Source organism: Schistocerca serialis, chromosome 5 (genome assembly GCF_023864345.2).
Source record: "Schistocerca serialis cubense isolate TAMUIC-IGC-003099 chromosome 5, iqSchSeri2.2, whole genome shotgun sequence".
Taxonomy (NCBI): domain Eukaryota; kingdom Metazoa; phylum Arthropoda; class Insecta; order Orthoptera; family Acrididae; genus Schistocerca; species Schistocerca serialis.
The window spans coordinates 284,052,011-284,079,989 of NC_064642.1; the positions used below are offsets into that span (position 1 = coordinate 284,052,011).

The 27,979-nt window shown below is 39.4% G+C and overlaps 1 protein-coding gene across 1 annotated transcript in view; it reads right to left on the minus strand.

The window, feature by feature from the left end:
- LOC126481901 (protein D1-like) overlaps positions 1–27,979 on the minus strand; it is a 100,520-nt gene that overhangs the window by 23,696 nt on the left and 48,845 nt on the right. The window contains exon 2 of the mRNA XM_050105859.1: positions 23,382–23,474. Coding sequence (XP_049961816.1) covers positions 23,382–23,441 — 60 coding nt within the window. The 5' untranslated portion in view covers positions 23,442–23,474. The remainder of the gene's footprint in view (positions 1–23,381; positions 23,475–27,979) is intronic.

Sequence of the window (27,979 nt, forward strand, 5' to 3'; positions counted from 1 at the left end):
CTTCAGTTTGAAGACCCTACATTAGAAGAGGTTTTAAGCATTGTACAGAAAGGTCTCACACACAGCATGTGGTGGGCCTCTGGACATAAATGTAAAAAAAAGTTGTCACATAGCAGCAGTATGTCAGCTGTCAATCTCCACCCTTCCCCCTCACCCATCAGAGTCATTGTAGAAATGAATGGTTGTCAATATTCATACTGTTTCTTCATCATGTTTTCTGTTGCCTGCAGACCACAACAAACGTTTCATTGAAGTGTGGATGATGGATAAGGCATTAATCACACAGGCCAACACGAGAGCTGCCATGTCCCTGTTCAACTCACAGATGTACGCCAAGCTATGGTCCCCAATATTATCATGTGTCAAACACTGGTTTGCATTAAGTATCTTTATGATATCAGGTGCTACCACGATGGATAACCTATGTAAACACCATTCTTTGTTTACTGTTCTGCAGCCGTGGACCTCACACATTATCTCACTAAGTCTCACTTTTTCCATCCTTCCACTGCTTATTTGGGTCATAGCACGGCTTGCATCCCATGTCACTGCTGTTACAGCTTTGTCCTGTGCAACTGATCTAGTCCTGTCCATCTGATCTACGAGAACTTCAGGCACTCCTCAGCAAAGTGGCACATTATCACAAGTTTATTCTGGGAGCAGCTACTATAATCGCACACCCTTTGCTTCTGTTGGTTCAGAAAAGTGCTTCTTTTGTTTTATCTGCAACCTATGAGTGTGCTTTTGTGCAGCTTAATGCTAGTCTTGTAACATTTCAACCTGGCAAGCATCTGATCCTAGCCACAGACACGTCCCAGTATGGAGTGGGGGCAATCCTAGCCCATCACCATTCAGATGGCTCTGAACAGCCTACTGAATACCATTGTTCTCAGGTGGAGAAAGAAGCTCTTGTTATTGTCTATGCTGTAAAAAAAACCTCATGTGTTCTTGTATAGTACCAAGTTTCATTTAATTACCAACCAAAAACCCTTGGTTTCCCTGTTTAGCCTCAGTGTTGGGCTCTGTTCTTGCCCCAGTACAATTATGAGAACCATTTTCATTCCACTTTGCAACATGCAAATGCAGATGCTCTGTCTTGGCTCCCCATGGGCCCTGACCAGTTGTTTGACTATGAGGAAATGCTTTGTTTTTCAACTGAATACAGAGACAAGGTGCATCATGGATGGCTTCCCCATACCAGTACCTTTAATGCCTCTGCTGTGGAAGCAGATTCAATGTTCTGGCAGGCCATACGCATGGTACAACATGGGTGGCATGTTTGTTCAGAGGGGCTGGGCATTGGAGTCACTTTGGAATTTTTATACATTGTGCCACACCTCTACCTCCTGGAAGACATTATTCTCCTGTCAATGGAAGGGTTTACTCCCCCGCATAGTGGTTCCAGAGGCTCTGTGGTGGGAGGTCCTCTGCTTATTACACCAGGGTCAATGGCAGATCCCTCACACAAAACGCTTGGTGCGCTGTCGTGTTTTTCCCGGGCACTGACCGCGATGGGGAACACTTTGTTGTGGCCATCTGCAAGTGTTTAGGCCAGCAGATGGCAGTGCGCACTTTTAACACTTTCTGGTTACTGGCATCTGCTGCTGCTTCTTCTCGTTATCCTTAGGTCATTCATTGTCTGTTTGTGACTGCAGAAGCGGCTGTCAAGGCCCTGTCAAAGATATTCTCCATAGAAGATTTGCCTTGCACCCTGGTTTCAGACAATACTTCACAGTTTGTGGCACAATCTTTCAAGGACTTTGGTATACCTAATGGGTTTCACCACATCACAGTGCCTCCCTTCCATCCATCATCTAACAGCGAGGAAAAACACCTTGTCTGAACGTTGAGGATGCAGATGTGCAAGTACATAGAAGATTTCTCAGCCAAGGAGGCTCTCACATTTCTCTAAGCCCTTACAGAATGATGTCAATTGTGATCAAGAGCCCTGCTGAGATCCTGCAGGGCCATCAGCTGTAGATGCAACTCAACCTCTTGCTACCAGGCAGGCATCTCCCAGTGACACTGACTTTGTGGACATTCAAGCCTGGCACACCAGTCTGGGTTAGGATGTTTGGATGGTGCCCTCATCGAATTACAACCATCATCCACAGCAGTGTGGTCACCATGTCTTCACGGGTCACACTGAAGATTGACTTGTGGCATGGCACTGGAACCAGTTGTGACCCAGGATGGATGCTGGGTCCCCTCCTTGGGTCATGACCCGATGCCTCATTCTTCGTTGGCCCTGGCCACTCTACGGTTGAGCAGGCCTAGTCGCCCCCTTAACACTGTGGTTAGGGTTTCATCAGCACTGACAGTGGGCTAGCTACCTGTGGCTGATGCCAGTGCCTCCCACTGTTTTGAGCAAGTGCCACCATCAGTGGGGACAGAAGCCCAAAGCCCAGCCTCTGCTGCCACAGCCTCTTCTCTCCAGTCCTCCATCATCACTGCTTTTGCCGTCATCGCATTGCCATGGATGTCCCTTCAGCTATAGCATTGTGGATGGTGCCATTTGGTCTCACCCCCCCCCCCCTCTCCCCCTTCCAACAAGGGAGGAGGAGTGTAGAAACACATCAGTTACTACACCTACCACAGACAGTAGTTGTAAGTTGGACCACTACGGCAAGTGTATTGTGGGTCAATATTCAAATGATGTGCATGCAAGAAACCTAAGTGACCACCAGAGACATTCCAGACATCAACCACCGCCACCAGGTGTGTAGTGCATGCACAGCATTATTTCAGGGACACTTGGCATGGATAGTGTCTTTGTAACGGTATGCACAGGCCTCCGGAAATGTCATCAATACACGTAAACTTTCATTTTTTATTTGTTGTTGTGACTTAATAAACTGTATCTCTTTTACAGCTATGTGTTTCTCGTATTCCTAGTTACAACAGAGATGATTTTAAAGTAATGCTAAATGAACAAAATGAAGTGAAAAGTTACTCCCTGCTGACCCAAGATGAACTTTTTACAAAATTAAGTCAGAGCACTTTATTCAGTAAAATTGACCTCACAAAGGCATACTTTCCAAATTCCCTGGATGCAACTTCACAAGCTTACCTACTGCTTAATATACCATAGGGCATCTACTGTTAACAGAATGTCCATATTCCAGTATTTTATTGATCAGTTTTTACCATATATTCCAAACTGTGCCACATACTTTGGTATATCATCATTACAAGTGATACGAGGGCCACCTTCACAGCCTCACTCTCTTTCAGAGGCTGGTAGCAAAAGGACCCAAATGCAGCTTGTGCAAGTGTGCTTGTGTGGACTATCATTGATGTACTTGGGGTTCAAGCTTTCAGCTAATGGAGTTGGAGCAACCAGAGATTATGTCTCGGCACTCAACAACATGCAACCACCCACAAATGTACATGACCTAAAGTGTTTCCGGCTAAGATCAATTACACTGTACAATGACTAAAATTTTTTTCAGGTACAGAGATAAAACATGGTAGACCTAACTAATTTGCACTTGCTGAATCTGAAAATGCAGTTAGATTTTCGCCATCACCCTCTAATTTTTTGTTACAGAGGTTTTTAAATGCCTTTATCTAAAAACAGAGACTAGGGCGGTCTACACTAAATTTAGACAATATGTAAGATACTTAATGCCATAAAACTATCTTACTCTAGTGTCCTGGGACTAATGTACATATTTACCAGAAAAATTGCAACATGCATTTGCTCAATGATGATGTTGATGGTGGAGGGTTGAGTCTTTTTGATGACAACTTCCTTCTGTGGGATATATTTCCTCCATGCTTCAAAAACCAACAGTAGTCACATAACATTGAAGGGTTCCATCTACCTTTATAGTGGCTTTCCATTTGCAAGACGTACTGATGGTACCTTTCTCTGTGTTCATCACTAACTGCTCTGAAATTGGTAGGGAAGAAATCTAAATGAGAATGAAGGAAGTGTATTTTTAGTGACATTCTGCATCCAAAGATTTTTACAGTTCTCTAAAAGACTTCCAACTAATGTGTCACTGTTTTGTACTCTCGCATTTCCTAGGAAACCTTCAATGACATCTTTAAAAGGATGCCAGGCTGCAAGTTCTGACTGACTTAATTTCTTCCTAATTTGTGGCCCAATAAAAATCCCCTCTCTCAATTTGGCATAACTTAATTCAGGGAACACTTCATGTAGGTACATGAAACCATTAGCATTTGTGTTCATTCCCTTGACAAAATTCTTCATAAGGCCGAGTTTAATATGCAATGGGGGAAGGAAAACATTTTGAGAATCCACAAAACGTACATATTTCACATTTTCTCTCCCTGGAACCAATTTCTCTAGCAGTGGCCATTGTTTAACTGTATAATGTTTATCTGTTGTGTGGCTGTCCCAAAGACAAAAGAAACAGTAATACTTTGAGAAACCACTTTGGACACCAGTTAGAAAACCAATCACCTTAAGATCACCACATATTTTCCAATTTTCTTCCTTATACTTAATAGCTTCAAGTATCTCTGACAAATTTACGTAGTTCTCTTTCACAGTCACAGAGTACACTACAGGTACAGACAGAAACATATTACCATTATGCAATAGTACAGCCTTCAGAATTATCTTGGAAGTGTCAATAAACAAGTGCCACTCAGCAACATTGTATGGTATGTTTAACTGTTTCATTTTATCCTACTGCATCACTTCAAGCACAAACATTGCTGACCATACAGTAATATATCATCAGATTTTTATTAACATTGCCTAAAGTGAGTAATTCTTGTTTTTTCATGAAGTAAGTTCCATTCCTTAATATGTGAAGATAAAATTTCTGCATGCTCCTTGGATAAGTATAAACCACGAACTAGATCATTCAAGTTTCCTTGAGTAATGAAAATGTGGTCTTTGATCTGGAAAGTGATCCTCTTCACTTGACTGACATTGTGCTTCCACAGCATTTGTAGATTCATGATCAGAATTGGCAACCTCTTCCCACACTAGTGGAGAAGTTGGAACTGGCAGGTCTTCATTGTCGGGAACAGGTCTAATTACTGAGGGCAGCTTAGGGTACTTAATATTCTTCTTATTCTTTGATGAAAAGCCAGTTACATTAGACAAACAGAAGTAGCAATTATCAACATGATTTTGAGGCACTCACCAGATCATTGGGATGCCAATGATCTGCCAAATGGTAAGTGCTCTTTTTTCCTTTCAGCCATTGTGTTAGTTTAGAATTGCACCTAGTGCACAAGTTATGTGAGGTGCCCAATCTTTATCCTGATCTCCCAGTTGGCATTTAAAGTATAAATGATACGACATCTTCAGTAGAAATTGTCTTCAGTTAGAAATTGGTTGTCTTTGTTTCCTTGTCGTGAATTCACCACATATATAACAAAATGAATACGGATGGATTGTACATTCACGTTTTGATTTCTTCAGTTTTATTTTCAATGCCTATAAAACACTTTTCTGTCAAATGAAATTTACCAGATCAATTCCTGAAAAAAAAAAAGAAAAATTCAAGGACTTGAGATAATATAGAAGGAAGAGTAAGCAAATGTATGTGACTGGAGGCTTTAAATGCACAATCTCAAGTACACTAATTTTACATATTACATTTAAGAAGTAGTTCACATTAAAGTTAAGAACAAAAAAGGTCACTGCACAAACTTTTATCACACTCCTTTCAAACACAAAGTACTTAAAAATTATACTGTAAATTCAACTATGTTATATAACTTGCAGTCATAACTTTTAATCCTGATGTGATAGACACTTAACTTTTAATCCTGACGTGATGGACACTTTCTGATTTCAAATTTTATGTCACATTACAATATATAATTAAATTTTATGCGTATTTTGTCTGTACCAAAACCACTGTTGATTAGTGTTATTATTGCTGTTTCATTGCAAACTGCAACATTTCTATTCACAAAATAGACAAGAATTACATCACAAATTCAGTTTTTAAAAAATTAACTACTTCTAGTATCCACAATCTAAAATCATAGTTCTCACAAAACAGAACTTCTGAGTAGGAAAACTTTACTAATGTGGAGGTGTCCGATGTTTGTGGATCTCTACAGATGGCAGCAGAGCAGTCGTTCTTCCAGTTGTCAGCATGGCATTCAGCACTCCCACCTGGGTGTTGTGGGCTTGATGGGTTGGCGAGGGACTGCAGGAATCTGTCAGAGATGAAGGCAGCTGGCACAAGACAGAGAGCACTGAGGAAAACTCGTTGTTGTTCATGTTGCTGTTGTTGTTGTTGTGCTCTTCAGTCCTGAGACTGGTTTGATGAGCTCTCCATGCTACTCTATCCTGTGCAAGCTCCTTCATCTCCCAGTACCTACTGCAACCTACATCCTTCTGAATCTGCTTAGTGTATTCACCTCTTGGTCTCCTTCTACGATTTTTACCCTCCACGCTGCCCTCCAATGCTAAATTTGTGATCCCTTGATGCCTCAGGACATGTCCTACCAACCGATCCCTTCTTCTAGTCAAGTTGTGCCACAAACTTCTCTTCTCCCCAATCCTATTCAATACCTCCTCATTAGTTACGTGATCTACCCACCTAATCTTCAACATTCTTCTGTAGCACCCCATTTCGAAAGCTTCTATTCTCTTCTTGTCCAAACTATTTATTGTCCATGTTTCACTTCCATACATGGCTACACTCCATACAAATACTTTCAGAAACGACTTCCTGACACTTAAATCTATACTCACTGTTAACAAAATTCTCTTCCTCAGAAACGCTTTCCTTGCCATTGCCAGTCTACATTTTATATCCTCTGTACTTCAACCATCATCAGTTATTTTGCTCCCCAAATAGCAAAACTCCTTTACTACTTTAAGTGTCTCATTTCCTAATCTAATTCCCTCAGCATCACCTGACTTAATTCGACTACATTCCATTATCCTCATTTTGCTTTTGTTGATGTTCATCTTATATCCTCCTTTCAAGACACTGTCCATTCCGTTCAACTGCTCTTCCAAGTCCTTTGCTGTCTCTGACAGAATTACAATGTCATCGGCGAACCTCAAAGTTTTTATTTCTTCTCCCTGGATTTTAATACCTACTCCAAATTTTTCTTTTGTCTCATTTACTGCTTGCTCAATATACAGATTGAATAACTTCGGGGAGAGGCTACAACCCTATCTCACTCCCTTCCCAACCACTGCTTCCCTTTCATGCCCCTCGACTCTTATAACTGCCATCTGGTTTCTGTACAGATTGTAAATAGCCTTTCGCTCCCTGTATTTTATCCCTGCCACCTTTAGAATTTGAAAGAGAGTATTCCAGTCAACATTGTCAAAAGCTTTCTCTAAGTCTACAAATGCTAGAAACGTAGGTTTGCCTTTCCTTAATCTTTCTTCTAAGATAAAGTCGTAGGGTCAGTATTGCCTCACGTGTTCCAACGTTTCTATGGAATCCAAACTGATCTTCCCCGAGGTCGGCTTCTACCAGTTTTTCCATTCGTCTGTAAGTAATTCGCATTAATATTTTGCAGCTGTGACTTATTAAACTGATAGTTCGGTAATTTTCACATCTGTCAACACCTTTCTTTGGGATTGGAATTATTATATTCTTCTTGAAGTCTGAGGGTATTTCACCTGTTTCGTACATCTTGCTCACCAGATAGTAGAGTTTTGTAGGACTGGTGTAGTGTAACGACATAAGTTTCTTATAAATGATTTTCTTTCGACATATGACTGTGTGTAGACTTCGACACCTACGTCAGTTACAACCCACTTCAAAATTATTTATATTCTTTTTAAATTGTCTCAGAATGGTTCTTGAACGAAACTGTAAAACATCATTTGAGTCGTATGCACAGAATTACGTCACTCGAGCCAATTGGTTTGCGTAAACTTTTTCAATTTTAGATGTCGTTTGTTTCTCCTCAGAAATTATATTGATACGCGTTATCTGATTTAATCGATATTAGAACCACATTGAATAAACTTTTTGAGATTCAAAGTCGCGATGAACGCTGTCAAAATTCAATAATCTTGTCAAATATATTATTAATTCATTCACATAATTCTTCATAAAAAAATCCTCGGAACATATATTTCAACTTTAGTAGCATCCACTAGTTTATTATCTTCCTACATACAGACATGAACCTGAGCCTTGACGAGACAAAACTAACATTTTCAATAAGATTAAACTTCCTATGATATCATTGTTGTACAAAACATTACAAATTCTCAATTATTTGATTTTTAGAAGCACGACGCATCAACTCGGTTTCAGGATCTTCTGTTGCTCTTTGGCTGTCGACCCGCGACGTATAGTGGCCAGCAATTTTCTCTCTGGTCCCGGCAGCGAGGATGCTGTCTCCGTTCATTGCGCCGCCCTCTCCGTACATGAAACATAAAAAAAAATACAAAAACTTTAGACAATTCACAACCATTACAAATATTACAAAAATACATAAACAAAACTAAACTTATATTCACCTGCAAACTGGGCTGACACTGGTGGATGGGTGACGCTTCAATTTCGTCCCACTACATACCCCACCCACAAGCTCAGTTTGTCAGGTTTTAACCGAAAATAAAACTTTTTCTATATACAATATTTAACTGTTAATACATTTTCCTCACATTTTACGTACTCTAGAGTCCTTGCTCTTAGATAGATCTAATCCTTTTACTACGATATTGTTGTGACTATTTGTCATTTACTCTTAATTGTGCTATTATGGTAATTCATAACCGAATATATGGAGATTACTCCTTTTCATTTAATAGTTGCTAGTAAATACTAATTTAGTACGTTCTTTAACGTTGTTACATTAGGACAGAGCGTTCAAATTGTGATAGATTAGTTTCAGTTTTATTTATTTACTAGAGTTATTCTTTCCAAAAATGTATATTACTAATAAGTTTCTCACAATAACTAATAGTACTATTTACTTTGCGTCATTCTTTTCCCTAATGCCTTATTTATGCCTGAGGTCAAGAAGAAATCAGGCAAAACTTTCTTTAGAATCTCGGCACGGCTTTCTTTGTTGGGTAATGGCAATTTATTTAGGAGAAACAAGCGAGAGAGCCCCGTTTGGTGTGTTCTATATTAACACTATTACAAATCTCTATTAAAGGCACTCTGCTATGTTCTCGTGAGCCACATAGCTCTGGACGCCCATGGTCCCTAAAATTATTAACCATCCCCTTTGGTTCCTACTATCCGAGTAAATATAAAATATACAAAATTCCTTCTGACCTAATAACAAAATTTCTTCCATATAAGTCCCCTTTTAGTTATCTTTCTCCTTTTGAAGTACCGGTAGATTATTGTAGACCACTTATTTAAACTTTCTGTTATTTCTTTAAAATAACACATAACTATCACGAAAAACTTCACATGAATAAACTATGAACGCTCTTCCGTATGTAACATATACTAAATAATAACTTATTTAGGAATGAAGGGTTTTATTTGATCAACACTATATAATCCTTTAATTACATCTGATGAAGGTTCCATAAGAAGTAACGCTTTGGGATGTACAATCTTACGTAGAACATATGGACCTTCAAAGATAAAGAAGAATTTTCTACATTCCCTATTGATCTTCGAACCTTTAGGATGAGATCGTACTAATACAAGATCTCCTACCTGAAATGAGGGTTCTATAGCATGTTGATTATAACTTTTAATTCTCCGTTCAGCATTTTTAACAATCTGTTCGCAAACTATTTCGTCTGGGATGCATTGTTGGATCTCATTTACTGGTGGCCAAGGTAGAGCAGCTAGTAAAGGCTCACCTATAATTCATTTGCCTAAAATTTCTATAGGTGATAATCCCGTCGTTAGGTGAGGCAATTCATTTAATATCTTTTCGAATTCAGGCATTAGTTTGGCCCACCGAGTATATTTATGTGCACAATAAGTTCTACATAATCGTCCTAATTCTTTCATGACTCTTTCTACTAAATTACTTTGAGGGTGATATTTCGAAATTAAGATATGTTTGATTCCATATTGTTTTATCATATCTTGAAACTTTTGACTAATAAAGGCACTTCCGTTGTCAGACATAAGTCGTTTAGGAATGCCCCAGTTAACAAAGTAATTTCAGGTGAGGCAGCGTATAATGCTTGCTGTATTCGTTCGTTTCAAAGTATATAGCTTCACATGTTTGGACCAACATTCCATTACAACAAACACATAAGTAAATCCTCCTGAACTACGAGGCAGAGGGCCGAAAAAATCTAATGACAGTAGATCCCACAGACCTCGAGGAATTACAGCATATAATTTATAACGCTTAGATTTGTTATTAACTTTAACCTTTTGACAGGTTTCACAAGCCCTAATAATACTTCTCACAATACGGGACATATTTTTGAAATAATAATACTTCATTAGATGTTTATGAATTCCAAAATGCCCGTAACCTTCATGAATATAAGTAATTAACTCGTACACAACAGTTTTCGGAATGCAGATTTTCCATCTCTGGTGGTCCCTCTGTGCTTTCCAATACAACAAGTCGTTGAAATATAACCACACACCCCAGGTGTTAACTGTTTCGTCCCCATTATTAAGGTTTTGTATAAGGTCCCTATATTGATCATCATTTCTTTGATTGCACGTAATAGCAGTTACTATCCATTTAACCTTACTTTCGTTCTCCTGAGTTAAAAGGAAATAAACACGGTAATTTGTTCCTGATTCTTCTGCAATGTTAATATTCTCCATTCCTACTGGAAGTCTCGACAAAGCATCCGAAACTACATTCTTAGATCCTTTTATATACCTAATTTTGTACTGAAATTCTTGCAAGCATAATACCCAACGTAGTAGTCTACGGTGAAGTAACCGACAATTGTTCAAAAAGATTAAAGCCTGATGATCAGTATATACAATTGTTTTTCTTCCCATTAATAATCCTCTAAATCGTTGAAAACCCCATACCACTGCGAGAGCTTCCTTCTCGGTTACAAAATAATTTCTTTCATGTTTATTTAAAGTTCTACTAGCGAATCCAATAGGCCGATATAATTCCTTTTCATTGGTCAGATCACCTTGGAATATTACGCAAGACACACCATAATCAGAGGCATCCGTACACATACAAAAGTCCTGATTGAAATCTGGATGGTATAACATTTTGGCTTCTGTTAACACTCCTTTTATCTTATTAAAAACTTCCTCTTCCTCTTTTCCCCAGAGCCATACTGACTTCTCTTTTAATAAATCCAGTAATTTAGGATTAACAATATCCTGCCCTGGAAGAAACCTTCTCAGAAATCCTACCATTCCTAAGAATGATTTCAGTTGTTTCCGATTTCTAGGACTCGGGCATCGAGCAATAGCTTCAATACGTGCTGGGTCTGGCCTAATACCTTTACTGTCCACTATATGCCCCAAAAATCTCACTTCCTCCTTAGCTAACCTGGTCACCCAAGACTCCTCTTTATCGACCATATTGATAGCGATCTCAGTGCGGACGCCAGATCAACACAGGATGCTGCTAAACAGTACCCCCATCCTCAGACTACCACACACCCCAGGTGTTAACTGTTTCGTCCCCATTATTAAGGTTTTGTATAAGGTCCCTATATTGATCATCATTTCTTTGATTGCACCTAATAGCAGTTACTATCCGTTTAACCTTACGTTCGTTCTCCTGAGTCAAAAGGAAATAAACATGGTAATTTGTTCCTGGTTCTTCTACAATGTTAATATTCTCCATTCCTACTGGAAGTCTCTACAAAGCATCCGAAACTACATTCTGAGATCCTTTTATATACCTAATTTTGTACTGAAATTCTTGCAAGCATAATACCCAACGTAATAGTCTACGGTGAAGTAACCGACAATTGTTCAAAAAGATTAAAGCCTGATGATCAGTATATACAATTGTTTTTCTTCCCATTCATCATCATCAGTTATCTGCTATATTAGCAGGTCCTTTGCCTCTCCATTTTCTGCGATCCATTGCTTCCTTCTTAAGGCTGCTGTATGTTGTACCGTCTATCATGTCATCAAGTATCTGGAATCTCTTCCTTCCTCGCTTCCTTTTCCCTTCTACATAACCTTCCAAAACTGTTTTTATCAGTCTGTCATTCTTTCTTAATATATGCCCAATCCAATTTCTTTTTCTTCTCTTTATTACATCTAGTAACTGTCTTTTCTCTCCCACTCTTCTCAGTACCTCTTCATTTTTTACTCTGTCCATCCAACTTATTCTTTCCATCTTCCGCCATGTCCAGATCTCAAAAGCCTCCAGCCTTTCTCTATCTTTTTTTCTCATAGTCCATGTTTCAGCGCCATATAGAAGAACACTCCATACAAGACATTTTATGAGTCTCTTTCTGAGTTCTCTGTCCAGACCGCTGCAGAAGATTCTCCTTTTCTTATAAAACGCCTCTTTTGCCATTGCTATCCTTGTTTTAATTTCTGTGGTGCACTTCCAGTCGGTGTCTATCCTGCTTCCAAGATACTTAAAATTTTGCACCTGTTCTAGTGTTTCTCCATTCAGCACAATTTTTATTTCCTTATTTCCTCCTATTGCCAATACTTTTGTTTTATTTGTGTTAATTTTCATTCCATATTTTTTTCCGTTATTTGCAATGGTGTCCACCAAATCCTGTAATTCTTTTTCCCCTGTGGCTAGAAGGACCATGTCATCAGCAAATCTCAAGCACCCTACTCTTCTTCCTCCAATTTCTACTCCTTTGTCATCTAATGAGCATTGGTCAATCATATTTTCCAAGTACAGTTTGAAAAGAGTAGGTGATAAACAGCATCCTTGTCTTACTCCTTACCCTAGTCTGATCCAGTTTGTACTTTCTCCTCTCACTTTAACTGAAACTTTTTGATTAAGGTACAATGAGTTTATAAGTCTTCTGGTTTTCCAGTCCACTCTCTTTTCCCTCATAATAGTCGCCAGCTTGTCCCAAACCACATTGTCAAATGCCTTTTCTAAATCAATGAAGCACATATATAGGTCTCTTCCTTTTTCAATAAACCTTTCTCCCAAGATTCGTAGGAGCCCTATTGCATCTCTGGTGCCCGTATTCCGTCTAAAGCCAAACTGCTCCTCGCCGAGATTCTCCTCTATTACTTTCTCAAGTCTTTTATTAATTATTCTTAACATCACTTTGGCTGCATGTGAAATGAGGCTGATTGTCCTGTGCTCGCTACATTTCTTGCTTCCTTGTTTTTTCGGTAATAGAATCATTACTGTTGTCAAAAAGTCCTCAGGCCATTCACCATTGTCATATATTTTATTACATAACCTCAATATTTCTCTTATTCCATTGTGGTTCAAGCATTTTAGTATTTCTCCCGGTATTGTATCTGTACCTATTGCTTTGCCATTTTTCATTGCAGCAATGGCAGACTTTACTTCTTCCATTATGATGGTCGGTCCTTTCTCTTCATCACTTACACTGTTGTGTGATTCAAGTTCCAGAGTTTCTGGTTTGCTATTCCCATCTCTGGAGGACATTGTCATGATCTTTGTACACTACCTCTTCCCATTAATAATCCTCTAAATCGTTGAAAACCCCATACCACTGCGAGAACTTCCTTCTCGGTTACAAAATAATTTCTTTCATGTTTATTTAAAGTTCTACTAGCGAATCCAATAGGCCGATATAATCCCTTTTCATTGTTCAGATCACCTTGGAATATTACGCAAGACACACCATAATCAGAGGCATCAGTACACATACAAAAGTCCTGATTGAAATCTGGATGGTATAACATTTTGGCTTCTGTTAACGCTCCTTTTATCTTATTAAAAACTTCCTCTTCCTCTTTTCCCCAGAGCCATACTGACTTCTCTTTTAATAAACCCAGTAATTTAGGATTAACAATATCCTGCCCTGGAAGAAACCTTCTCAGAAATCCTACCATTCCTAAGAATGATTTCAGTTGTTTCCGATTTCTAGAACTCGGGCATCGAGCAATAGCTTCAATACTTGCTGGGTCTGGCCTAATATCTTTACTGACCACTATATGCCCCAAAAATCTCACTTCCTCCTTTCCGAAGTAAGACTTAGGTAATTTTAACGTAATTCCTCTATCAATTAAACGGTCAAACAATTCCCGTAATATCGTTACGTGTTCTTCCCACGTTTTAGTGGCTACCAAAATATCATCTACATATAAAATAATCTTTTGTAACAATTGCTGACCCAAAGCAAAATCTAATGTCCTAATGAAAGTTGACACTGATATATTAAGTCCAAAAGGTAAAACTTGGAACTGATAAGATCTGCCTTCAAAAAGAAAAGCCGTATATTGCCGTGAATCCGGGTGTAATATTACTTGATGGTAGCCAGCAGTTAAATCCATTGTACTCATATACCAAGAACCAGCAATCTTAAGAAGTACGTCCTCCATAGGAATAGGTCTGTCTCTTTCCATCTCTATAATTTTATTTAATTCACGGGCATCCAGAACCAGTCGTACCCCACCAGTAGCTTTCTTAACTACCCACAAAGGACTGTTAAAAGCGCTACATGATCGTTCGATAATGTTTTGTTCTAGCATCTTACTTATTTCTCTACTAGCCGGTTCTTTGAATTGTACTGGAATAGGATAAGGTTTCTTAAAGAATGGTTTTTGATCTTTAATCTTAAGTTTACAAACGTAATCTTTAATTCTCCCCGGTTCATCTGAGAAGACGGCTCTAAATTCTAACAACAAAGATTCCAACTCTTCCTTTTGTTGTTCGGATAGACAATTCATAGAATAACTTTTTCTTTCACTTCGGTTTTGATACTATTACCAGCCTCACATCGGTATACTTCATATTCAAGATCACTAGAATCTATTAATAGGTTCATGGTCTGTGTGTACTTAATCTGTAGGGATTCGTAGAAATTTTCAGGTACTCGATTATCAGAAAACCTCACTTTAAAAGCACATGCCTCCTTATGGATGGTTAAGGAAGAGTCTTTAAAATCTAATATAGCTTTATATTTACACAGCCAATCTATACCTAAAATTATGGCCACATTTAAGTTGGCTATGACAAGTACAGAGTGAGCAATTAATTGTTTAGCAATTTCAAAAGTTAAATAAACTTCCTCAATAATATTTTGACTTCTTTTACCAGTAACTCCTATAATTTTCACTCCAGTTACAGGTAAGGTTGGGAAATTCCAATATTTTCTTTTAAGCTGAAATAATTCTTTAGATAAAATACTTACTTCGCTACCCGAATCAATTATAATATTTACTTCGGTATCTTTAATATAACCTTTAATAATGGGTTTATAAGTTATATTCTCCCTTACCTGATTGTCTTCCTGAAGTAAATCTTGTTGCCAATCACCTTCCATTTGGCAGCTTAATGATAAATTGCAATTGGGTCTTGTATAATCTCGACTAACAGTTCCCTTTAGTTGATCCGTGCTAAAGGACTTTACTAGTTTTCCGAACTTTCTATGATAACGTCACCTACAACTTGACCTTCATTAATTACTTGAGGATGATTTATCTCATTATCGTTATTGCGTAATTTCCGCATTTTAGAGTTATTACCAAGATTTTGTTGGCGCTCTTTATCTTTAGACTGTCGTTTTATATAACAAAACCGGCTATGATTGTTGTTGTTAAATTTTCGTGGTTCTGAATTATTATTATTTCGAGGATTGTCATTTCTACCAAATCTAAATTTCTCGTCTTCCCGTTCTCTATTAAGTATATCTAACTGTTCTAAATACCCTAATAATTCGCAAGGTTGTGACCACTCCCTTTCTATCATTCTTTCCTTTACATAATACTGTAACCTACTAATTAGGACTCGTATTAAATGACTTTCAATAATTGGTTCTTCAATTAATTTAGCACAGTTTAAATGCCATTCAAAATAATTCCTATAACCTCCCCACCATTTAGAATATGGAGGAGGGTCTAACAACTCTAAAGTTAAGTGTTGTTGTTTTCCTCTTGACCAATAATTTTGTTTAAACTGCTTAACGAAATCATCCCAGTCCCTAAATTCAGTTCTATGCAGTACTGCCCACTCCGCAGCTTCTGCTTCTAAATGTCCTATTACAAATTGAATCCGTTTTTCATTACTCCATTTAGGAGATAATGAAATTTCAAAGCTTTTATAAAGGTTATAGGGTGAAGTTCGCCTCCTAGTTTGAATACAGGAAATCGACTTGCTGCATTTGAAATTGTCGTTATATCATCCAAACATTCTGCGAGAGACATAGTTGGATTTTGTTTAGATTGCAGAGACGGAGTTGCTTCGGATTTGCTTGCCATGATTTCTTTATTTGTACTGTTGTCGTCCGAGCTAGCAAACACGATGCGACTGTTGTCTCTGATTACGTTATTACTTCTACTACTTTAAATGTTTTCATTATTATCTAATTCCAATAACCGTTTAGTAATTTCCTGATACGCGGTTAGCTAATATCGATTCTTCACTGTGTTCACGATGTGAACACTCTGTACCTTCGTCAGTGTTATTATCTTTGGAGGTCTCAAGGTTACTGCATATTTCAGTAATTAAAAATTTCATGTTTTCTATATCAGTATGATCTTTTTCTACTTGATGAGTTAATGTCTCTAATTCTACATTATCTATTGAAGAAATCTCTGCAGGTTTGGTAGAGACCTCTTTAATAGATTCTAATAATTCTCTACGAACAGTTTCTGTTTGCATAGAAAATTCATCTCGTAACTTATCGTTATTTTTCTGTATTTCATTTACAACTAAGATATTGACATTATCTAGTCTCTCGGTTAAGTCAGTAATATCATTTCGCATGCGAGCTTTTTCCTCACGTGATCCCTGGATATGTTCTTCTAACCTTTTACAATTACCAGCAATCTTATTACTAAGTCCTACTAGTTTTTTCTGCATTTCAACTTTAGAAGCCTCTATTTTATCACTTAATTCTCGACCGGTTTCATTAAGATGTTCCTGTAACCTGTCTGTCGATTTTGTTAGCTCCCCTTTAAGTTCCTCTTTTAATCTAGCCGTAGATTCGTCGTTAGACTGTTTTAATCTAGTAATAGATTCTTCGTTAGACTGTTTTAATCTAGCCATACATTCTTCGTTAGACTGTTTTAATTCCTGTTTTAATCTAGCAGTAGATTCTTCGTTAGACTGTTTTAATTCCTCTTTTAATCTAGCAGTAGATTCCTCGTTAGATTGTTTCAATTTAGCGATCGCCCTAAAAAGGGATCTCATGCTCCTATCGGACATAGATTGCTCTTCGTCTGACATTTCACTTCCCGACATTATTGTAAGATATTAACTAGTTACACACGCAGACTTGTAATCAACAATCCTGTAAAAGCACACTCCCTATGTGCAACACTCCACTTCCAACTTGAAACAAACTCACCGGACACTAATATTGTAGTTTGTAGTTCTCGGTGATCAGTGTGCTGCTATGGGCTGCAGAAGTAACAGCTGTCGGTGCAGCCGCTGAGTTGCTGCGACCCCGCTTCCGCAACCGGCAGGACGCTGAGTCGAACACCGGAGACGTCACTGGCTGCAACCACGCCCGGCACCACTGTAGACAGGCGAAGCCCTCAGCAACACTTCTAATACCAGCTGGAGGAACGCCCCCCAGCTGACGTACTGGGCCTGTTAGTTTAGGGAGAAAAAGGTTGTCGGGGTTTGCAGCGTTCAGCTGCTGCCCAACAGATGCGCCTTCTCGTGGAATAACTGCGTGACCGTACTGCTTGGCTGCGCTCCGTCAGATGCCCTCACCCGCGAAGTCGCCGCTGGTGAAGGCTCCACGAAAACTCGCGTTGACTTTCGAAGGACTCTTGATGTTTTGTTTCGTACCTGTGTGTCTTAGTCACACACAAGTCCTGTTTCCAAGGTCGCCACGGTGTAGTGTAACGACGTATAGATTTGTTTATAAATGATTTTCTTTGGACATATGACTGTGTGTAGACTTCGTCACCTACGTCAGTTACAACCCACTTCAAAATTATTTATATTCTTTTTAAATTGTCTCAGAATGGTTCTTGAATGAAACTGTAAAACATCATTTGAGTCCTATGCACAGAATTACGTCACTCGGGCCAATTGGTTTGCGTAAACTTTTTCAATTTTAGATGTCGTTTGTTTCTCCTCAGAAATTATATTGATACGCGTTATCTGATTTAATCGATATTAGAACCACATTGAATAAACTTTTTGAGATTCAAAGTTGCGATGAACGCTGTCAAAATTCAATAATCTTGTCAAATATATTATTAATTCATTCACATAATTCTTCATAAAAAAATCCTCGGAACACGTATTTCAACTTTAGTAGCATCCACTAGTTTATTATCTTCCTACATACAGACATGAACCTGAGCCTTGACGAGACAAAACTAACATTTTCAATAAGATTAAACTTCCTATGATATCATTGTTGTACAAAACATTACAAATTCTCAATTATTTGATTTTTAGAAGCACAACGCATCAACTCGGTTTCAGGATCTTCTGTTGCTCTTTGGCTGTCGACCCGCGACGTATAGTGGTCAGCAATTTTCTCTCTGGTCCCGGCAGCGAAGATGCTGTCTCCGTTCGTTGTGCCGCCTTCACCGTACATGAAACATAAAAAAAAAAATACAAAAACTTTAGACAATTCACAACCATTACAAATATTACAAAAATACATAAACAAAACTAAATTAAACTTATATTTACCTGCAAACTGGGCTCACACTGGTGGACGGGTGACGCTTCAATTTCGTCCCACTACACTCGGTCTCCCAAGGCCGTCAGTAGTTCTAACGGAATGTTGTCTACCCCCGGGGTCTTGTTTCGACTCAGGTCTTTCAGTGCTCTGTCAAACTCTTCAAGCAGTATCGTATCTCCCATTTCATCTTCATCTACATCCTCTTCCATTTCCATAATATTGTCGTCAAGTACATCGCCCTTGTATAGACCCTCTATATACTCCTTCCAACTTTCTGCTTTCCCCTCTTTGCTTAGAACTGGGTTGCCATCTGAGCTCTTGATATTCATACAAGTGGCTCTCTTTTCTCCAAAGGTCTCTTTAATTTTCCTGTAGGCTGTATCTATCTTACCCCTAGTGAGATAAGCCTCTACATCCTAACATTTGCCCTCTAGCCATGCCTGCTTAGCCATTTCGCACTTCCTGTCGATCTCATTTTTGAGACATTTGTATTCCTTTTTGCCTGCTTCATTTACTGTATTTTTATATTTTCTCCCTTCATCAATTAAATTCAATTTTTTTTCTGTTACCCAAGGATTTCTACTAGCCCTCGTCTTTTTACCTACTTGATCCTCTGCTGCCTTCACTACTTCATCCCTCAGAGCTACCCATTGGTCTTCTACTGTATTTCTTTCCCCCATTCCTGTCAATTGTTCCCTTATGCTGTCCCTGAAACTCTGTACAACCTCTGGTTTAGTCAGTTTATCCAGGTCCCATCTCCTTAAATTCCCACCTTTTTGCAATTTCTTCAGTTTTAATCTACAGTTCATTACCAATAGATTGTGGTCAGAGTCCACATCTGACCCTGGAAGTGTCCTACAATTTAAAACCTGGTTCCTAAATCTCTGTCTTACCATTATATAATCTATCTGATACCTTTTAGTATCTCCAGGATTCTTCCTTGTATACAACCTTCTTTTATGATTCTTGAAACAAGTGTTAGCTATGATTAAGTTATGCTCTGTGCAAAATTCTACCAGATGGCTTCCTCTTTCATTTCTTAGCCCCAATCCATATTCACCTACTATGTTTCCTTCTCTCCCTTTTCCTACTGACGAATTCCAGTCACCCATGACTATTAAATGTCCGTCTCACTTCACTACCTGAATAATTTCTTTTATCTCATCATACATTTCTTCATTTTCTTTGTCATCTGCAGAGCTAGTTGGCATATAAACTTGTACTACTGTAGTAGGCATGGACTTTGTGTCTATCTTGGCCACTATAATATGTTCACTATGCTGTTTGTAGTAGCTTACCCGCACTCCTATTTTTTTATTCATTATTAAACCTACTCCTGCATTACCCCTATTTGATTTTGTATTTATAACCCTGTGTTCACCTGACCAGAAGTCTTGTTCCTCCTGCCACCAAACTTCACTAATTCCCACTATATCTAACTTTAACCTGTCCATTTCCCTTTTTAAATTTTCTAACCTACCTGCCCAATTAAAGGATCTGACATTCCACACTCCGATCTGTAGAATGCCAGTTTTCTTTCTCCTGATAATGATGTCCTCTTGAGTAGTCCCTGCCTGGAGATCCGAATGGGGGACTATTTTACCTCCAGAATATTTTACCCAAGAGGACGCCATCATCATTTAACCATACAGTAAAGCTGCATGCCCTCGGGAAAAATTATGGTTATAGTTTCCCCTTGCTTTCAGCCGTTCGCAGTACCACAACAGCAAGGCCGTTTTGGTTAGTGTTACAAGGCCAGACCAGTCAGTCATCCAGACTGTTGCCCCTGCAACTACTGAAAAGGCTGCTGCCCCTCTTCAGGACCTACACGTTTGTCTGGCCTCTCAACAGATACCCCTTCGTTGTGGTTGCACCTACGGTACGGCTATCTGTATCGTTGAGGCACGCAAGCCTCCCCACCAATGGCAAGGTCCATAGTTCATGGTTGTTCATAACCTAGATCAGATACAGGTGTGTATGTGACCTCATCCACTGGTGCTATCTGGTATCAATCCACAATGTCCATGTTCTGCAGTTGTGGATAGGCACCAATTTCTGGGTCACGCAAAGTGATGCTGCACTGCACTGTGGTGCATGGACTGGATGGCTGCATGGTAGTTCAACACTGCTGCTGGACTGAGTGATGACACAGCAGCAGGCATTCAAGGCCCCTGCAGCTCGGCTGATGCTGGCTGCATCTTCTGTGTAGTGCTGGACAGCTACGTGAAGGTAGCTGTCCCAAACTCTGGACCTCAGCATGTAATAAGTGGCGAGCTGACAATGACAAAGGCTGTCCAGCACATCATTCAGGAGGTAGGAGAGAATAGGGATTGGGAGGTGGGGAGGGGAGATGCAAGAAACACAGAGGCATCTGGTTATGATTGCCATCTCAAACCTGACTGGAGGCTCAATTTGTGCCTGTAAACAATGCCCCAGTGACCATTTGTTTGGTTGTCTGGTGGCGAAGGCTTGCATTGTTGCTGTCAGCTCCACATCTTTTTGACACTAATTGGAGTCCCATGTCTCAGATTTCCTTGATGTCATGGTACTTTGTCCACTCTCTGATACTCATCTTCTTGAATTGGAGGTCTGGAGATTGTTAGGTGTATTCAAACATTGTTTACTTCTGCTGCAGAATTCCTGAGGTTTTACCTTGGGCTGATTCATATTCTTATTTGGATTTTGCTTACTGTAAAATCTTTTAATTTAAGATTTATTTTAAAGACCTTCATTTATTCATTCAAACCACACTGAACAGCACTTCTAATGTTTCACACTTCTCTTAACAATAATTCACATCTAGAAAGACATTCAATTACTTACATAAGATTATAATAATGTTAACAACTTTAAGTATGAAACTTTCTGGCAGATAAAAACTGTGTGCTGGAACAAGACTCAAATTCAGGACCTTTGCCTTTTTCAGGCAAGTGCCCTACCAACTGAGCTACCCAAGCACAATTCACCACCTGTCCTCACAATTTTACTTCCACCAGTACCTCACAACCTTCCCTCCAAATTTCACAGTTCTCCTGCGAAACTTGCACAAACTGGAAGAAAGAATACTGTGGAGTCATGGCTTAGCCACAGCCTGTGTTTCATACTACGAGTAAGATTCTGCTCGCTATGCAAGGTTCCACTGTAATACGTTATTTATAGTATACACAATAGTATTTTATAAGTATGTGGTTTTTGATATCATCATAATGTGCCTTGACTTATATGTATAGCTTTTTAGCACATTCCTAAAACAATATTTTACTTTTACAATACAGTTAGTGATTTAGATTTGCATGAATATGCAATCAGCATAAGGAATTTTTATGAAAATATGCAGTTATCAGTGGCAATTGCTTGCTGTACATGCAACGATTATTGTTTATTATATAATACAGACTATTTATAATGTGACTCCTAATTTGTATTATTGTATCTCTGTTAGCAGAAAAAAGAAATGTGCTCTACATGAAAGAATACTTCTGAATTTTTTGACGAATTTTTTTTTTTACTCATCAGTCTATTCATTTAAAATAATGTGAAGATATTTCATTCTATATGTGAAAATTTCTGTTTTCTCCAATATATTTGGTAAGCTGCCTTTTTCAGCAACATTTAGGACTGATAGGCATTATATCACATCACTAGTCATATGGTTTTGTTCTTGTAAGTGTCTACTAAATGAAGATATGTTGATGCCAGGCAGGTTAGGATGTTCTTTAAATCTTGTTTCAAAACTTTGTACAGTTAGACCTAAGTTAATTTTCTCATAAATCTCGTACTTTGACTTCTAATCAACTGAATGTGGAAAATTTATGGGACTGTCCTATGTTATGACAAATTTGTGATTGGAATGTGTTGTGTGCCTATTTTTGGCTTGGTCTTCTAAGTGCAAGTCTGATTTTATCTGAAATTTTTTCGCAATATGGTATTATAGTGAACCATTTATTTTTACTATAATTTGTCCTCATTAATGTAATTTTGTCTTTTATTTTATTTTTACCTGTGTGTCTTTTTCTGATTTAATGTTTTCTTTAATCAGTGGATGTTTTATTAATCTTTCTATACAGGTTCGAAAATATGCTTCTTTGTGTGCTTTTGGATGACTATAAAAACAAATTATAATCTTTGTATGTGCAGTAATTGTCACTGACTACGACTGTGGGTGTGTGTTTGGCGGGGGGGGGGGGGGGGGGGGGGGGGGGGGGGGGGCCTTGGTTTTATTGACAATTACAAGTGTATTAATAACAATTAGCAACTATTATGTAATTGAATTACTGTACAATTATTATGAAGTACTGTCTTTGGCATATGCTAAAAAGCAATAAATACAAGGCAAGTGACATGATAATGGTCACACATTCCCATAAAACACACAAACTCATAAAACACTACTGCATAAACAATAAATAACTTATTATAAGTAATATGTGTCTTTTGTAATACTGCTACCACTGATGATGAGTGAATGCCCAAAACTGGTATGGTAAAATAAACTACCGTCTAAAAGCAGCTTATGTCAACCACATAATTATTAATATGGCGTATTTTCAATTTCTACAGGCTGCAGAGATTCATGTAAAAAATCTGAAGCAGATATAACATCCATTGTTCTGTACGGACCTTCAAAATGGGGCTGTAGCTAAGAAACTTGTTGGAAATAAGATGGAGTATTATTCACGATATACACCCTAACCTGTAAGTTAAAGTCACAGAGAGCCCATGACATAATCTATTAACAATGTAACACATCAAAGCAAAAATAACTTACCTCCAAGATCTGAGGAGGGGCTTTATCAACAACATCAGGTACAACTTGGTGCTCATCCATACTTTTAAGTTTATGATCCAAGCTGTTGTTATCCTAAAACATTTGGCAAACTGGAGCATTAAAGACAATTGCACAATGAAATATATACCAGTCATACAAAAGTGGTGGGTGGAGTGAAGAAATTAGAAGGAAGGAAAATTAAGGTATACTGCCCACCACCAACAAGATCATTACTGACTGAGAACAAACTCAGGCCGGAAAAGCAAAATGCATGAAATCAGATGCAACTTTATCAAATTAACTACACTAGCTTAGAGGGGAAAGTGCACGTGATGAAGGGTGCACCAACTGAGGCCATGTCAGGGGAAAAGTGAGACCAGGTAAGTATGGGGGAAGGGGAAAGAGCCAAAAGAAGTGAAGACGGAATGGACTTTGAGCACAAGAAATAGTATGATGCACAAGAGTGATAAATTGTTTGAACAGATGAGGCCCAGTGGGCTTGAATTGACTGGGTTGGGGGTGCTGGGGAATGGTAAGTAGACATGTTGGAAGGATGGTAAGTACAAAGGTTGAAGGGATTATGGGACAAAGGGTAGCAGGGATGGTTGGTACACAGGTTGGAGGAATGGTTGGTAAAGATGCAAGCTGAATTGTTGGTAGGTGGGCAGGCTGGAGTGAAAAACAAGACTTTCGATCAGGTAAGTACACGATTTTCAATACATCAAATAAGGGTACTGGTACAGCAGGAGTAGGTCTAATCAAACAAGAAACAGTAATGACCATGAACTATTATGAACAACATAGAGAAAGCATCATCAAAGTCAAGACAAACTATAAGACCACAATAGAGCTAAGGTCTACTAGCTTTGTTTATGAGGTAGAGACTGAAAAATTGTTGGTAACATGAAAGAAATTACTAATGTGAGAGAAAATTTAATTGTGGTGGGAGAAAGTAGGGAGGTCTGGAATTCAATAGTAGGAAAAGCAGAAGTAAAAGTAGTAGCAGAACATGGGCTGGGAGAAAGAAATGATGCAGCAAACTGCCAGATACAATTTTTCACAAATCTCAATTTAAATGCTGCTAATTTTTGGTTTAAGAACCATGAATGAAAGCTGAAATTGTGGAAGAGACCTAGGCACCAGAAGTTTTCAGACAGATTACACAATGATGAATTCATCAATCAAATTTTAAACTTTATAACATTCTGAGGAACTTAAGTTGAAACAACCAGAGGTGAAAGGTTTTGAAGGGAGAATTAGGCAATGTCTAAATGAAATGGATAAAAATATACATAGATCATACATAAAATAGTGGAGGAACAGAGGGACATGTAGCCATAGATAACCCCAGTAGAAAGCCTTGAATGCCTCAAGAGCTGCTGAGTTTATTTTATTTATTTAATCCAATTTGATTGAGGCAGGCCCTTTCTTACACCAGACCAGGGTTTCAAACATACAATACATTTTTTACATCAGACGTGTGTGCAAGTTGCATTTGTGTGTGTGTGTGTGTGTGTGTGTGTGTGTGTGTGTGTCTATTGCTGACAAAGGCCTTAATGGCTGAAAGCTATAATTGTGTGAATCTTTTTGTTGTGCCTTTCGCGACTCAGCATCTCTGCTATATGGTGAGTAGCAACTTTCCTTCTCTAATATTTTTTTACATCACAGTTACCTAAGAAATAGCAATTTTAATATGACAAGCAGTATTACAATGATTGTAGTATCTATAGTGACAATGAGAATAAATAATACTGACTATGAACTACACTCCTGGAAATTGAAATAAGAACACCGTGAATTCATTGTCCCAGGAAGGGGAAACTTTATTGACACATTCCTGGCGTCAGATACATCACATGATCACACTGACAGAACCACAGGCACATAGACACAGGCAACAGAGCATGCACAATGTCGGCACTAGTACAGTGTATATCCACCTTTCGCAGCAATGCAGGCTGCTATTCTCCCATGGAGACGATCGTAGAGATGCTGGATGTAGTCCTGTGGAACGGCTTGCCATGCCATTTCCACCTGGCGCCTCAGTTGGACCAGCGTTCGTGCTGGACGTGCAGACCGCGTGAGACGACGCTTCATCCAGTCCCAAACATGCTCAATGGGGGACAGATCCGGAGATCTTGCTGGCCAGGGTAGCTGACTTACACCTTCTAGAGCACATTGGGTGGCACGGGATACATGCGGACATGCATTGTCCTGTTGGAACAGCAAGTTCCCTTGCCGGTCTAGGAATGGTAGAACGATGGGTTCGATGAAGGTTTGGATGTACCGTGCACTATTCAGTGTCCCCTCGACGATCACCGGTGGTGTACGGCCAGTGTAGGAGATCGCTCCCCACACCATGATGCCGGGTGTTGGCCCTGTGTGCCTCGGTCGTATGCAGTCCCGATTGTGGCGCTCACCTGCACGGCGCCAAACACGCATACGACCATCATTGGCACCAAGGCAGAAGCGACTCTCATCGCTGAAGACGACACGTCTCCATTCGTCCCTCCATTCACGCCTGTCGCGACACCACTGGAGGTGGGCTGCACGATGTTGGGGCGTGAGCGGAAGACGGCCTAACGGTGTGCGGGACCGTAGCCCAGCTTCATGGAGACGGTTGCGAATGGTCCTCGCCGATACAACAGTGTCCCTAATTTGCTGGGAAGTGGCGGTGCGGTCCCCTACGGCACTGCGTAGGATCCTACGGTCTTGGCGTGCATACGTGCGTCGCTGCGGTCCGGTCCCACGTCGACGGGCACGTGCACCTTCCGCCGACCACTGGCGACAACATCGATGTACTGTGGAGACCTCACGCCCCACGTGTTGAGCAATTCGGCGGTACGTCCACCCGGCCTCCCGCATGCCCACTATACGCCCTCGCTCAAAGTCCGTCAACTGCACATACAGTTCACGTCCACGATGTCGCGGCATGCTACCAGTGTTAAAGACTGCGATGGAGCTCCGTATGCCACGGCAAACTGGCTGACACTGACGGCGGCGGTGCACAAATGCTGCGCAGCTAGCGCCATTCGACGGCCAACACCGCGGTTCCTGGTGTGTCCGCTGTGCCGTGCGTGTGATCATTGCTTGTACAGCCCTCTCGCAGTGTCCGGAGCAAGTATGGTGGGTCTGACACACTGGTGTCAATGTGTTCTTTTTTCCATTTCCAGGAGTGTATTAAAGTTAATACTGGCAGTACTTCTGCTGCTGCTGCTGCCACTAATAGTGATAATAGTAGCATTAGTAATAATAATAATAATAATGACAAGAATAACAGCATTGATAGTGGCCGATATAAAAAGAATTTATAGGCTTACAAAAAAGATGTTTCCTGATATAGTGAGTTCTGGGGTAAGGAAATTTAAGGAGTACCAGCTAAGAGTATTCGGAAATGAGGAAGATCTCGCTGGAAAGAAGGATGTACAAGGGTAATGAGAATGTACAGGGACAATGGTAATCATTATTATTGATTAAGTAGATCTGTCATCTGTTGTTTTTTGAAGTTGGAGATCTAATTCAGTTCACTAATATAATGCAGGAAGGTAGTCCAGAACAGGGTTCCTGCTACTGAGGAGGAGTTCAAAAAAGTGGCTGAATGATGGAGTGGGGCAGAAAGGATTTTGCTCTGATGGGAACTGGTGTTTCTGCCATTTTATTCATATAAGAACATTAAGGCCAAGGAGAGGTATGAGGTACAGTGTACATTGATAAGACAGTAGACAAGACAGAGGGAATGGAAATCTCTGCACTTGTCTGACATAGCATATGATGGTGAAATGTGATCAGGATTTGACTGACACAAGCATTCATTCATAACCAGTTCCAGGTGCCTTGAACTTTACTGAGAAAGACCTTGCAGAAGAACATCACTGTAGCCAATAACTGGAAGTATAAGTGTTTGTATTAATTTATGAAAGAAAAATAAATTCACTGGACATAATAACAGTTATCCTCTTAAAAGAGCAAACTATTCATTTTATAGCAGTGTAAATGGTACAGAACTAGTACCAAGCAATCACGTGATGCTCCATCTCTAACATAAATCATGGCAGTGAAATGGTGTGACATGCACATAATCTATGCAGTAAGATGGGTCAATCTGGAGATGTAGCAGAATGGCAGAAAGGAGCTACACATTTGGATGTACCCATGACCAAACTATGAATCAAGTTTCCTGATTTTTTGGTGCTGCCCATTGCATCTAGGCATACCACTCATGGCCATGTAACTCAGCATAATATTTGGTCACATAAAGAACCAAAACAACTGAAATAGAAGACCAGTACATGTCTTGTCAATGACAATTGGTTTCAAAGACAACAGGAAATGCTGCTGTAAATGTGTGTGCCTCCATCTCATCCAGTTTCTGAGTGCACATTGTGAAGGAAACTGTATGCAATGGATATCTGGAGTTTAGTACCTCATGGAAGGCCACTGTTCACAGAAGCACATCAAGCTGCAAGTCTGCAGTAGGCAAAACAACACAGAAACTGGGCAGTAGCTGACTATAAGCACGTAATATATGTTGCCTCTTTTCAAGACACCTAGTGCTCTGATAGCTCAGTGAGTCATTTAATCCAGAGTGTGTGGAGAGT